This window comes from Ctenopharyngodon idella, chromosome 21 (genome assembly GCF_019924925.1).
Source record: "Ctenopharyngodon idella isolate HZGC_01 chromosome 21, HZGC01, whole genome shotgun sequence".
Lineage (NCBI taxonomy): Eukaryota > Metazoa > Chordata > Actinopteri > Cypriniformes > Xenocyprididae > Ctenopharyngodon > Ctenopharyngodon idella.
In genome coordinates this window covers 23,378,125-23,392,328 of record NC_067240.1, presented here as the reverse complement: position 1 = coordinate 23,392,328, position 14,204 = coordinate 23,378,125, and the positions used below count along the sequence as shown (strand labels likewise).

General features: G+C 35.8%; 1 protein-coding gene across 4 annotated transcripts in view; it reads right to left on the bottom strand.

Moving 5' to 3' along the window:
• Positions 1-14,204, bottom strand: part of sgcd (sarcoglycan, delta (dystrophin-associated glycoprotein)) — a 221,802-nt gene that overhangs the window by 13,817 nt on the left and 193,781 nt on the right. For all 4 annotated transcript variants that reach the window (XM_051878783.1, XM_051878784.1, XM_051878780.1 and 1 more), the window contains exon 6: positions 5,335-5,407. In XM_051878783.1, coding sequence (XP_051734743.1) covers positions 5,335-5,407 — 73 coding nt within the window. The remainder of the gene's footprint in view (positions 1-5,334; positions 5,408-14,204) is intronic.

Genomic DNA, 14,204 nt, shown 5'->3' with positions numbered 1-14,204 from the left:
AGTCCAGTGTCTTAAAAGTGTAATTATTTCTCATTCTTGCATTATGGGAAAGGAATTGAATAATAAAATGTTAAATCCGTATCGACAACGTAGTATTACAAGGACAAAAAAACGTTTTTTTGCCGAAAGCCACACAATTCCAAATTGCTACCTGCCAAGCCTTTTAGTCTAATGAAAAAGGGAGTGAATTTTACTTCAGCCCGGATGGAGAGCATGTCATGCAAAACAATAAAACAAAGGGTCAAAATTTCATTTCATATTCAGTCATGAAAACGCTAGGATATGAAAACATCATATCTAAAAAAATAAAAACGCGTGTACATATATATATATATATATATATATATATATTCAAAAATCTATCCAAGCATTAATGATGTCTGAGAGTCATGACTTGAGGATTAAAATCACAACACTTGGGGAGAAAGTGTCATGCCAAGTCTTTACAGTCTGAAGAATTTAAAGGCACTTCCATCCATCCATCCATAATTTTCATTTTTGGGTGAACTATCCCTTTAAAGCAGCTAGGACCAGCTTAAAGTAATCTCAGCCTCAGACATCACGTCCACAGACCGTTGGGTGAACGCCTGATGCATGAGGCAGACATCTTCTACTTCTGAATGCTTTCTTGCAAAGGTAGATGATACAATTATGGCTCTCAATTAAATTAATTACATAATATGCTGATTAACTAATCACATTAATTGCATATATATCAATATTTTCTGAGACAAGCCCACAAATGAAGATAAATCAAGACATTATACACTTTGGGAAAATGATTAAAAGCATTGAACAGACATAACAAAAGGTGATTTTTAGAAGTATTATCCATCCATCTATTCTCTAAACCACTTATCCTCCATAGGGTTGCAGGTAGAAGCATTTATATTAAAATTATATTATATTATAAAAATATAAATTAAATCTGTTCATGACATAAAGTGATACTGTCTTTTCAGAAGACATGGATTAAACCACTAGATTCATAGGTTTACTTTTACAACTTTTTGAAGCTTTAAATTTGTTCGCATGGATTTCAATGGATTGATGAGAATGAGAATTTTAAAAATATCTTCAATTGTGTTCTGAAGATGAATTAAAGACTTTGATTTTTGCGTGAACTTTCCCTTTAATGCTAAAACATTACAAACACCATTAAATCACCAGACAATTTTTTTTTGTGTCTGTTATACTTTATCCTGAACTAGTTAAACACACAGTCCTTTTTACAGGTATTCGGGGAGATTTCACCCCTCATTTTGATTGACGGCTGTCAGTGTGTTGTCCTTGTTCATCACAGAAAGCCTGATAAGCCACAACACCTGTCTATGCTTGTGGCTTTACTTCTGCTTGCTCCATCAGCAGAACAGACAGCAATGGGCCAGTAATGTGTTTGTGTGTGCGAGGGCCGTTCTGGAGGAGCCCGTCTCCCCACAGGCCATTTATTGCTCATTATTTCCTGCTAAATGTGCATTCCCTGCCATATCTGACCCAGTTGCCAATGCTCTACCATTCATGTTCGCCTTCTGCTTGGGGTATTGGCATTGCACTTCACGTGTTTGTTTTAGTTAATGAGAATCTACTTTAATTAGATTTTGATGAGCATCCAGGCATCGATCAGGACAGGAAAGTGCGTCCATCCAAGAGAGGAGGTGCCAGCGACACACACATTGATCTTCCTTTGTCTGCATGTATACAACATTACTTGGATCGAGCCCTGGTCTTAATGAGTAGCTTCACCACGGGTAAACTGTACTTTACAGAGCCAGCACTTTCTCCAAAGAGGCCTCCGATTTTATGTAGAGACCAGGGACATATTTTGTTGTGACATTTGGATGCGACAAAAGCAGAAAATAACACTTAAATTGGCTGTAATTGCTCAAAGCTTTCAGAGCAAACGGCAAGAGTGAATATCCCCTCAAGAACTATCATAATGCACTGCCTGATCTTTGGAAGCGGCGTGTTGGAGGAGGTTGGAATTTTATCTGGACCATTATTACACGACAATGACATCGGCCTAATGTATAACTCTTATCTTCTCCCACCATAACGCTGACCAATAATAACTGTGGAACAATGTATCTGATTGAATTCCGCAAGCCTGCAATAATAGAGAACATTTGTCTGAATTTAGATGGTGTGACGGCATTCGATAGCTTCGAAAAGAACATCAACTCTATACAAAGCAAACGTAAACCATTAAAATCACAGAGCACTGACATCCTGTTTGTTTTACGAGTACCTTAGACGAGATAGTATTGAGATATCATGACAACTGATACCAAACATCCATTTGGGTGTTTTTTAAATAAGCAGTGTTGGATAGGTTTCCGAATGTGTAGTGATACATTTAAAAGGCTGTAATCTGAATTGTGCCCACCCTTCCTCTCTGCTGTCAAAAATCCCTTACAGAGGTTCTCTATAATCTGCTGTCAGCCAGACGCATACGGTAAAAACCTAAATTTAGGGATACGTGGAATTTGCACAAATGTCATGCTTTATTTCCCTCCTTTGTAGCTCTCAACAGAGGCGTGTAGTGCTAGTTGGAAAAGAATCATTTTTCCCTGCAATCTTTGATCATTACACTCTGTGTGGGAAATTGCAATCGACGTGCAATCATCTCCCTATGCAGCTTGGTAGCACGGCTCTGAATGTGGCGTCTTCTGCAGCTGTACTTTGGTGAAGGGCTTGCTGTTAATGATTTGGATAATGCTAGCAGATGCAGATCTATAAACAGCATGTTTTAAAGAAAATAAGCTGCTTTAAAGAGAAACCTAAAAGCGTTCTTAAATGGTTCATCATTTTGAAATGTGATATTTAAACTTCCATCAGTGTCACGGCTTTAGATTCAAGCACAAACACACACAAACACAGCAAAAGAAAATTTTGATTTTGGTAATCAGTAGATTTCTTTCGCAGTAAAAAAAATAAATCAATAATTAAAATATATAAACTAAGGATGTGCTATCAGTACCATGTTGGTTATATACTAATATTAGACTTATATTTTTACACTATCAGCCAATATTGTTTGAATACTGGACATTTAATTATTTCCCCTAGTTTCTTTTTTAGAAAAATAAATGTATTTATTTAGAATATCTTTGCTGTTATCTAACGCTCACTTAAACTGTTAAAAATACTAATAATCAGATAAAATGACTAAATTCACTTGTAGCATTTAAAATGATTGATTTTAGTTTTTACTGTTCACTTATTTAAACTAAAAGGTATAGAAATTTAATAATTTAATAAAAATTGTCTAAGATATGAAGATTTCTTTTTCAGAGAATATCTTTAATTTATTTTTCTTAGCCCATTGACAGTTTTTTTCTCCTTACCAATTGTCACCAATTTTTTTTTCACACCAAAATAAACAATTTAACACCAAACAAAAAAATAACTTACTACTTTCTAATCTGTCTAAATAAAACAAACTCTAAATAAAAAAAGTCTTAATAACTTACACAAATATTCTTCTAATGTAAATTAAAGGGATAGTTCAACCAAAAATGAAAATTATTTTCTATAATTTACCTACCCATCCTCTGTGTATATGACTTCTGTGTATATATCTTCTTTCAGCCAAACACAATCAGAGTTATATTAAATAATATCCTGGCTCTTCCCAGCTTCCCATGATTAGTGGCAGAGTTTTTGAAGCTCTAAAAAGCGCATCCGTCCATCATAAAAGTAATCCATATGACTCCAGTGGGTTAATAAATGCCTTTTGAAGGAAAGAGATGGGATTTTGTATGAAAAATATCCATATTTAAAACTTTATAAACTCAAATCATTGGCTTCCAGTGTCATGACAAATTGGGTCCTCCCTCGAAATCGGGTCTCTATCAACTAAGCACATATGAACGTTATTAATTTAAAATGTTTAGATTACTATATAGTAATACATAATAAAAACCAATTGAATGTTTCTTTCACTTGATAACCAGTTAATTAATAATAGCCTATTAAGTGAATAATTGAACATCATTACATTCTTTTTATAACTGAATATTTGGACATTTAACACTTAATTTAATACGCAATTACATTAAAGGTGATTGTAAATGTAGGGCAAGTGCAAATGCAAGTATAAACTAAGCTATCAAGCAAATCGGGTATCTGTATGCTATGCTGGTACACAATACAGACATCAATGGTCATTATAACGTAGTTCAAACAGCATTTATCATAACATGATTTTGTAGGAATTGTAATCAGGCACTAAAAGAGAGTACCTAATAAAAGTCATTTGAACCAATGTGATCACTTGGGGTCCTAACAGAGACCTGATTTTGAGGAGGACCTGATTTATCACCACACCGGCAACGACCGTAGCCGAGAGTGACGTGATATGAAGGCCAAGTATGGTAACCCATACTTAGAATTTGTCCTCTGCATCTAATCCATCCAAGTTAGGGCACACACATTAGGAACAGTGAGTAGTGAAGACACACACACTGCAAACAGTGAACACACACCCGGAGCAGTGGGCAGTCATTTTGCTGTGGCACCCGAGGAGCGATTGGAGGTTAGGTCAAGGGAACTTCAGTTATGGGTATTGAGGGTGGAAGACAGCGCTGTTCATTCACTCCCCATTTACATTTTTCCTTCCGGTATTAAGAATTGATCCGGCAACCTTGGGGTTACAAGTCTGACTCTCTAACCATAAGGCTACAACTGTCCTCACGACTCGTATGGAGAGAGTTGAGTTTCGGTGGATGGGTGACCCGTCATTGCTGGAAGCCAGTGAATATAGTTTATAAAGTTTTAAATATGGATATTTTTCTTACAAAAACCCATCACTTCGCTTCAGAAGGCACTGGAGTCATATGGGATTACTTTTATTATGGATGGGTGCACTTTTTTGGGCCTCAAAATCTCAAGCCCCATTCACTACCATTATAAAGCTTGGTAGTGCTTATATCCTTATATCCTGGAAGAGCCAGGATATTTTTAATATAACTCCGTTTGTGTTCATCTGAAAGAATATAGTCATATACACCTAGGATGGATTGAGGGTGAGTAAATCAATTTTGGGTGAACTATTCCTTTAATCTTGTTTAACTGGAAAACAAGACAAATAAAATTGCTATTTTTATCTCATTTATTTATTTATTAGTTTTTTGTCTTTTTTTTTTTTTTATTTCTTTGGCTATCATGTATGACTCTTTAAAATTCAGTTTATGACAAACTTTGGAGCAAATTGGAAAAGAACATGTGGTCAATAAACCTTAAACTTATAGCTGTGTATTTAATGAAAACACCTTGGAACACTCAATCAGAATCCAGAAATCAATAATGTAATCATATTTTGTTAAACTGTCTTACCGTAACTCTTTGAAGGGCTCGGCCCTCACATGCGGGGTCTCCACTGAGTTACTGAACACTGCACCCTCCGCTCCTGCAAACACAATCCGACATGTACAATCTCAGTCATGCTCTGAACGAAGCCGCGGTCCACATGCTAAAATCAATAGACATAATCTGTGAAGCTCCTGTATTGATCCATACAGTCTGGCTGTGTCCCTGCAGATGTGACCTACAGTTGAGTCACCAAAACCTTTCCGCTAGGCTTTGCTGAAACAACTGAAGCTGTTACGTCACGGGTTAGGCTTCGATAAGGACTGTGGAGGTGCTTCATGGAATGCTAATGCTAATTTAGAGTCCTGTTGTAAACTACACCTAGAGCTCAATACAAGTGCAGTATCATACAGCAGGAAGTGTGATTTTCCTCTTGTAGACACTAAAGGATGATTTGACTGAAACCTCAAACTTTTTGACACCAAAAGAACCATGACTCACAGAATAGCATGGCTTGGGTGCTTTAAGAATGTATGTACAGCTTGGATGTTTCCTGTGGAGATGCTTTCAAATTACAGTGCACCCTAGGAGGCTGAAGTGTTCCTAAAAAAGGGGGCTACAAGGCCTATCTCAGGGGGGAGTGCTACCATTTGGTCGAATGGTTGCTCCGGGAGGTATAAGATCTGTTGCCCACATGTAGGTTGTGAGAGCAACTGTGGATAGATTTGTACCAAACTATCAGCAGGGGGCAAAACAGGGTTCTCCACAGGTGTTTTATTACAGTAAGAAGATGGTTTTATCTTAGTACAGCTCACTTCATGTGAAAGATTTAGGGTCTCAAATATAATTTGGCTAATTGAAGGAATTCAAACATCAGCGGACAAACACCAGAGCACCTGTCCAGACACCAGTGCAATCACAAAGAAATCAATAGCTATTACACCAGCAGCACTGTGAAAATCCTTTTCTTAGGTATATAGCATTTTTGTGTTGTTTTCAAGCAGTGGTGTCGTTTCACAAAAACTTAGGGTATGGCATGATTACTTCTGGCCATACAACAACGACATTCCCAAGTATGCTAATCATATTATATCTAAACAAAATGTGGACAAAAATCTACCATACTAAAATAATGAACGGAGTCCACGGAAATGCACAGACTTAAGGGGTTAGTTCACCTAAAAATGAAAATTCTTTCATTAATTACTCACCCTCATGTTGTTCCACACCCGTAAGACCTTAGTTCATTTTTTGAACACAAATTAAGATATTCTTTTATAATCTTTTGTTTTTAATCAGTGGTTCGGAGTGTGTATCAAACTGCCAAAGTCATGTGATTTCAGTAAACGAGGCTTCGTTACGTCATAAGTGTTTTGAAATTTCAATGGTTCACCACTGGGGGGCGTGACTTTGGCAGTTTGATACATGCTCCGAACCACTGATTTTAAAAAAACAAGATTTGTAACAAGATTTGTAAAGCTTCGAAGCTTCATGAAGCAGTGTTTTGAAATCGCCCATCACTTTATTGTTGAATAAAGTCATTATTTTGTTTTTTTGGCGCACAAAAAGTATTCTCGTCGCTTTATAACATTAAGGTTGAACCACTGTAATCACATGAACTGTTTTAAATACGTCTTTAGTAGCTTTCTGGGCATTGAAAGTGTTATTATCTTGCTGGCGATGGAGGCCTCACTGAGCCATCGGATTTTATGAAAAATATCTTAATTTGTGTTCCGAAGATGAACGAAGGTCTTACAGGTGTGAAACGACATGAGGGTGAGTAATTAATGACAGAATTTTCATTTTTGGGTGAACTAACCCTTTAACAACAATACAAAAATCAATGTTCTGAAACAGCCCTACCTACACATTGTCCTAACAAGACTCAACGGTGAACAAACATGTATTCTATGATAAAAAAATAAATAAAAATTGAGTCACTCAATATGTATTTTTAATTATGTTAAAATGGTGTAAGATTTAGGAATTTAATGTACTTATCCATTTCGTTGCGAATGCAGTGCGCTTGCAGAGACAGCCCGCCCACACGCTTTTCTGATTGGCTGTAATTTTTGATTGATTATGTCTTGTCTCGTGTCTAGTCTGGTTCGGACAGGCAAATTGCTTGCCGCTGGAAATTTTGTCGCATCACGTCTGGTTAGGATATGGTGTTAGGCTTTTTAAATTTGCTTTTCAAAGCTGCAACTTCTGCCAAAGGCCAACTCAAGCAACAGAATTTATTTAATCAATTTACATTAGAGCAAAATTGTATGAAATAAAAGTCTAGAGAGCTGCCTTGCTGCAAATTACTTACACTAACTATATCTTTCAAAAGTTTAGGGTCGGGAAGATTCTCATGTTTACCAAGGCTGCATTTATTTGAACAAAAATACAGTAAAAACAGAAACATTGTGAAATGTTATTGCAATTTAAAATAACTGTTTTCAATTTTAATTGGTTTTAAATTAAATGTCAGCATCATTACTTCAGTCTTCAGTGATCCTTCAGAAATCATTCTATATGCTGATTTGCTGCTCAGAAATCAATCTATTATCAATGTTGAAAACAGTTGGGCTGCTTACATTTTTTTTGTGTGTGTGTTATACTGTTACTTTGGATCAATTTAGTGTGTTCTTTCTGAATAAACGCATTAATTTCTTTGAAAAAAAGTGTTAGTAAGTGTTACTACTACTGAATATATGGACAAGCTCTTAGAGAAACAATGTTTCTTCGGCTAATACTGAAAAGTATGGTAGAATGCAAAGTAAATGAGGTGTGTGAAGAACTTTATCTTTTTAAAGGTAAATATATACATCAACATGCCATGTGCCTCTGATAACATCACTTTTGGATTAATAGAGAAAGCAGGACAGGCTACATATGAGATCAGATACACATCTCTCCTGTGGCACATTGGGTGGGCTTGTTCATGGAGAATAGCTAGAGGCGGCCACGGCAGATTCCCTCAAGGTCAGGAATTACTCCAAGGCACAGCAACAAAGCGGCCATGCCTGAAGGCCTTGGGACTTTGCAGAAAATGAAAAACAAGTTTATCACCTATGCTGTATGAAAATGATACTCTTCTTCAAAATCAAAATGCCTACTCCTCTCTGACAATAACATAGATTATTATGGCAGCTTCATAATAAGACTTCATGCAGATATATGGGCCTTATGAATGGCAAGTAGATCATGAAAATCTCAGTGGTCACCTGTGGATTCATTTAGGGCCTCAAAAGAAGTTTTGTTTGCAAAGAGGCATTCATGGCTGGATTTTCTAGAAGTCTTGCACAGAAATAAAGAAAATAGTACAAATATTTTAATGCCCCTTGGACTTTTTCATGGCTTTTTTTTTTTTTTTTGCCAAAAAAGTAACAACAGATCACTACAAAGTGATTTGATTATTTATATATATATATATATTATATATATATATATATATATATAAAATGACTGAATTCATAAGTATTCACCACCTTTTACGTTTTTTTAAAACGTGGTCGATTCGATATTGATTCTCAAAAGCCACAAATCGATCTTTTTCCTTATTTATTTCTGATTGACGTTAATCTTATTACTAGTCTTCTCCACTAGATGTCATCCTCTTATTTAAGTATTCAAGTGAAGCAGACGTGAAAGAGAACTGGCGTGTGCTATGGGAGAAGTTTCGTAAGTGCAAACAGAAATTAAATTTTTTTTTTTCTTTCCCGTCTCCTTGCACTTGAACAGACAAATTCACATAGATTTATCTCAAAATGCCCGCCTTGGCGAGTATCCTAGTAAACAGTTGGTTATAGCGTAAGTGAAAGACAATGCATGTGTATCAGTATTAGGGGTGGGAATCGCAGGGTACCTCACGATACGATACGATCACGATACATGGCTCAAGATGACGATAATATCGCGATTCTGTGATAATCGATATATTGCTAGACATTCCTATAATGACACATCACGATATCTGTCTAACTATGAAAACAAAATGGCAGTGAAAAGGTTAAGTGCAGGTTTTCTCTCTCTATCCGAAAAATGGATTAAAGACCGCAATAGGAGAGAGTGGCAACAACACTGGTAAGGTCTCATTACTTTTAATGAAGGTAATTGTGTGTTATGCATCTGCGACTTACTTTCTCTTTCATATGCGGCAGTTTGCGCGTCAGATTGCTGAAGAGATACTCAGCTGTTCATCTGCGGCAATGCGTGATGCAGTAGCGCTGTCATATCTGACTCTCACACGTTTCAGTTTTAGTATTTTTGGGAGAAGTAAAATTTACATTTGTGGTTTCAACAACCAGATGCATTTAGACTGATGCATAGACAGTTTTGTCTGGAATGCGTCCCAGACCACCTCCTGAAGTGGTTTGAGCGATCAAATTTAAATCCTTCTCAAATGCGTTTCAGAGGGCATTTAGACCTGGTCTTTTCACGATCAGATAGCTATCCGATCAGAGAAAATGCATGAAGTGACCAGGTGCAAACAGACCCTTTGACGTTCTTTACCGAGCGCTTACACAGATATACACGGGAGCGTTCGAAAGCAGGCGTCTATCAGAGAATCCCTAATATATGCTTTCAAATGCTCCCGTATCACACAGAAAAGGACGACAATATATCGCCATATCGATATTTTGTCCCACCCCTAATCAGTATATTGGATCCTTTCATTAAGTCTTAAAGTGACAGCAGCCTAATATTCCTGCTACTGTGTTTTTAATGTTAATCAAACTACAAAAGAAAAAACTGCTCTTCTCTGAATAACTTTTTTTGTAACTTTAATAAGGATGAACTTTTATTTAATTTCTGCACAGAAGATTATATGCAGTATTGTTTTACATTTAATTACTTTATTCAATTTATGTACCTGAAAACTACTGTTAGACCTACCCGAAAAACCTGAAAAGCACTGATTATTCATTTGTTTCTTTGTTCTATTGTATTTATTTATTTGTGCTATTGCTTGTAGTTTAATTTTTTTTATTAATGACTGTTTACTTTTCTTTAATAATCTTTGAAATTTATATTAGTTAGGTAGTAGTTTTAGCTATGGTATCAAAATTGAATCATTGAATTGAATAAAAAAAAAAAAAAAATATCGAGAATCGAATCAAATTGAGATCTTGTGAATCGGAATTGAATCGAATCGGGACATCTGTATTGAACAGATATAATTAGGCTTTTATTCACATATGAACATTCATTAATGCATATACAGAGCACATCAAATATGGTAAACAAAAGCTCAACTGTACTGCACGAGAAAAACAAAACAAAACAGTTTTTCCACTACACATTTGCAATAATTATCAATGGCATTTTGTTGCCCAAATTGTGAACAACATTATATTTTCCTGAACTTCCTGAGCTGCATAAAATCGTTATTTAGAATCACAGATGCACAATTTCTTTCACAAACGTGCTATACAGTAAAATAATCATAAGCAATAAGAGTGCAAATCATGCTGGTCTGTGTCTGTATTTAAGGATCCAGTGCTTTGTTGCACCGATGTCTGTAACATTTCAACAGAATAGGCAGAGCAAATGAACAAATAATCTGTGGCGGTCTTGTAGAGACGACGCTTCCCACGACACAAACTTCACTGGTTTGTGGTAAAAGTGCTGCTGTTCAAAGATGCTAATTAATGCCCTTGCAGTGAAGTTGTTAGCTTGTCTAAAAGAAGTTTTATTTATAACACACTTACAGAGCTCAAGGTTGCTTTGCAGCAAAGGTCATACTGTATGAGTCATTACATTATAAAATGCATTACAAACACAAACCATGCAATAGTACAAGAGCACACAACATCATACATCTTAAAGATGCAAAACATACTGTTAACATACAGTTAAATGACCAAGCAGATTCACCCTTCAAAGGTGAAGTGTGTAATTTCTGTGCCAGTAGCATCACCAGAATAGCAACTAGTAAACAGAATAAACACTAACTCACATTAATGCTCTCTCCTTCACTAAGCCATGGCTAAATTTAGGCTCTTCATTTTATTTCCTCTTATTTTTTCTGCCATTGTGTAAATAATCAAATTAAAATTAACAAACAAAGCTGCTTATACATCCATCTGAAAGCCAGTCCAAAGGCTGAATTATACAAGAGATTAATGATGGAATATGACACGTGTTGCTTCTGTTGTGACCGGGGGGGATAATGCACATGGCAGACAATTACCAAGCACCAATCGCTATCAACAATCTGAAAATCGCTTAGCTTGAGCTGCCCATGAGGAATTATCAACTTTTTACAGTTCTCTTCATTCCTTAATCCGAAATATTGTGGATCTTTTCACAGTAATATGCACCAGAGGATATCTTAAGAGAAAATAGTTTTGAATCAGACATATCAGACATTGAACTTTTAGGTTGTATTTGAGTGTTCATTGTTTTCCATACATTTGTAGAATGGTCTTTGAGAATCTGGTAACACTTCAGGTTAACATTACTTAATGCATGAATCATAAAACAAAAAAGAACATAATTCATTAATCTAGATGTTAAATTCTAAGTAATTATAGATAAATTATACATCATTTTTTAATAATATTTATCATAAAATATTTCAATATTTTACGTAACTTGAAGGATGAAATAAACAGATTAAAAGTTAGTTATTATGGAATGTTTATGTTAGTTTTAATTTTTGAAATGTTGCCGTAAAACTTTAAAGTAACAATTTGTATTTTCCTACACTGACCAAAATCAAAAGTTCCAATGGAATTTTCTATGGCTACTTCACACTGTCAGTTATTGGGATTGACAACTGCATTTACTTACAGGTGTGAGTCTTGAAATGTCCCGTTCACACAGCAACTTACACTAGCATCTTGAATACGGTTTACATGCAACTGGAGTCAAGCCTGTTTTCTCTTACCAGTAACCATAGCAAGTGACCAAAGTAATATCAAAAATGGCGACATCCATAAAAATTATCATCATCACTTTTTGATACGAAAAGAGTCCAATGGAGCCATGAGTTCATCCATTGAATCTTCATTAACCGACAGCAGCTTTTAAAGGGGACCTATTATGCAAAATTCACATTTATAAGGTGTTTGAACACAGATGTGTTTCCACAGTGTGTGTAAACAACCAGCCTATAATGTTAAAAATGCACCCACTCCATTTTTATAATCCCCATAAATCATAAACAGTACCTGCCCATGACTGGTGACGATTTGCCCTATTAGCATAGATACCGCCCGGAGTGAGCCGCAGCAGTCCGCCATTTCAGTTTCCTCACTGTAGCAGCTGGAGATATACAATGCAGGGCTCAACACTAAGGATTTTTTCTACTGGCCCAGTTGGGCCAGTGGTTCAAATTTTTACTTGCCCTGACAATTTTTACTGGCCCCAAAATAAAAATAAATAAATAGATAAAATAAAAGAAAAGAAAACGGGCCTATAAAATAAGCCTAGTTATTGTTTTCATTGTTTTTAAAACATGTAACCTTAATAAATAAGGTAATGACACCAAAAGCTACTAGATTAATTCACTTAAATTTTAAATGTTAGACAAGTAAACAGTAAGTAATAAAATAAGAACAAAGAATCAAATTACAAGTAATAGCACAAATAAATACAACAGAATAAACAAATGAAATAAACGGTGCTTTTCAGGTTTTTATGTAGGCTTAAACAGGAGATTTTCAGGTACAGAAACTGTAATCTAATGTATAACTATATAACTATAGATTAAAACGTTAAATACTGTTGTTTGAAATTATTTATAAAATGAAAGGATACTTTAAATGTGAAATTAAACCCGCCAGGAGGTGGCAGCAAGTCCCCGTTAATGAGCGAGTGATTGAGATTCAACCGATTCATTCAAACGGCTGATCCATTCAGGAAGTGTTGCTCAAAGACGCAAAACAATTCTGTGTGGATTTTGTTTGGAACTGTTTTCGTTGGCGAAATAGAGCGAAACAAGCGATTTGGAGTCTAAAATGTAAGTCACTTAATATAAACTGCTTGTTTATTAAACTGTACGTTGTATTAAATCAATATCACATTTGTAATCATGCTTATATTTGGATAAAAATGGCGCTCTTCATGTAATATTGGTTAGTTATATTAAATTATATAAATTTATTACACGGCCCTGTGGAATACTTGATTCTGATTGGTCAATGGCGCCATCCAGCAGTATGTTATTCCCCAATAACAACCACTAAAAACAGTTCACAGGCTCATCCGGGTAGCTGAAGTCTGCAGCGCTATACGCTTACTAGGAACGTTTTTTTTTCCTCGTGGAAGTTTTGCCTTTGGTGAATTAATAAAATATTAAAAAGCAGTCAAATTTTGTGTAGTTATTTAATTATGTCATCCGGTATCGTGGACTCGCTCTCGGTTCATACAAATGCAGCTTCTGACATTTTGCGACCATTGTTTTGTTCACTGTAATGGATTATAAGATAAAAAACAGGTATGATTTTAAATCAGTTTAATCTCAGTTCAATATCTCTTATCCCTATAATTATTTATGTGGCGAAATGCCTATGTTGTATGACTGTACCGTAGCTCTTAAATGTGTTTCTGTCTAGTTTGAACTTGCCGCGCGAGCAACTGCTCTCACTGCGGAAGCGGACTTAGATTGACTCAGATCAATATTTTGTGTCTAATTATTTACTTATGTGGCAAGTAGCCATGTAATAAGCGGGATAATGTACATCCAGCTGGTTGTTATCTCAGAATAAACCCCGACAGGGTGATCAGGACTTGTCAGGGTGATCTTGTATCAGCCTGAAGGGGTTTACATAAAAGACATACAGGGGCATTTGTGCCCGTTATCTTGAATTCTGGGGGCATTCTAAATGCATTTTAATAGACTAATCACACAGTGATCTCGTGCACTCTAAATATGCACGCGCACTAGTCTAATGATGCCTTCA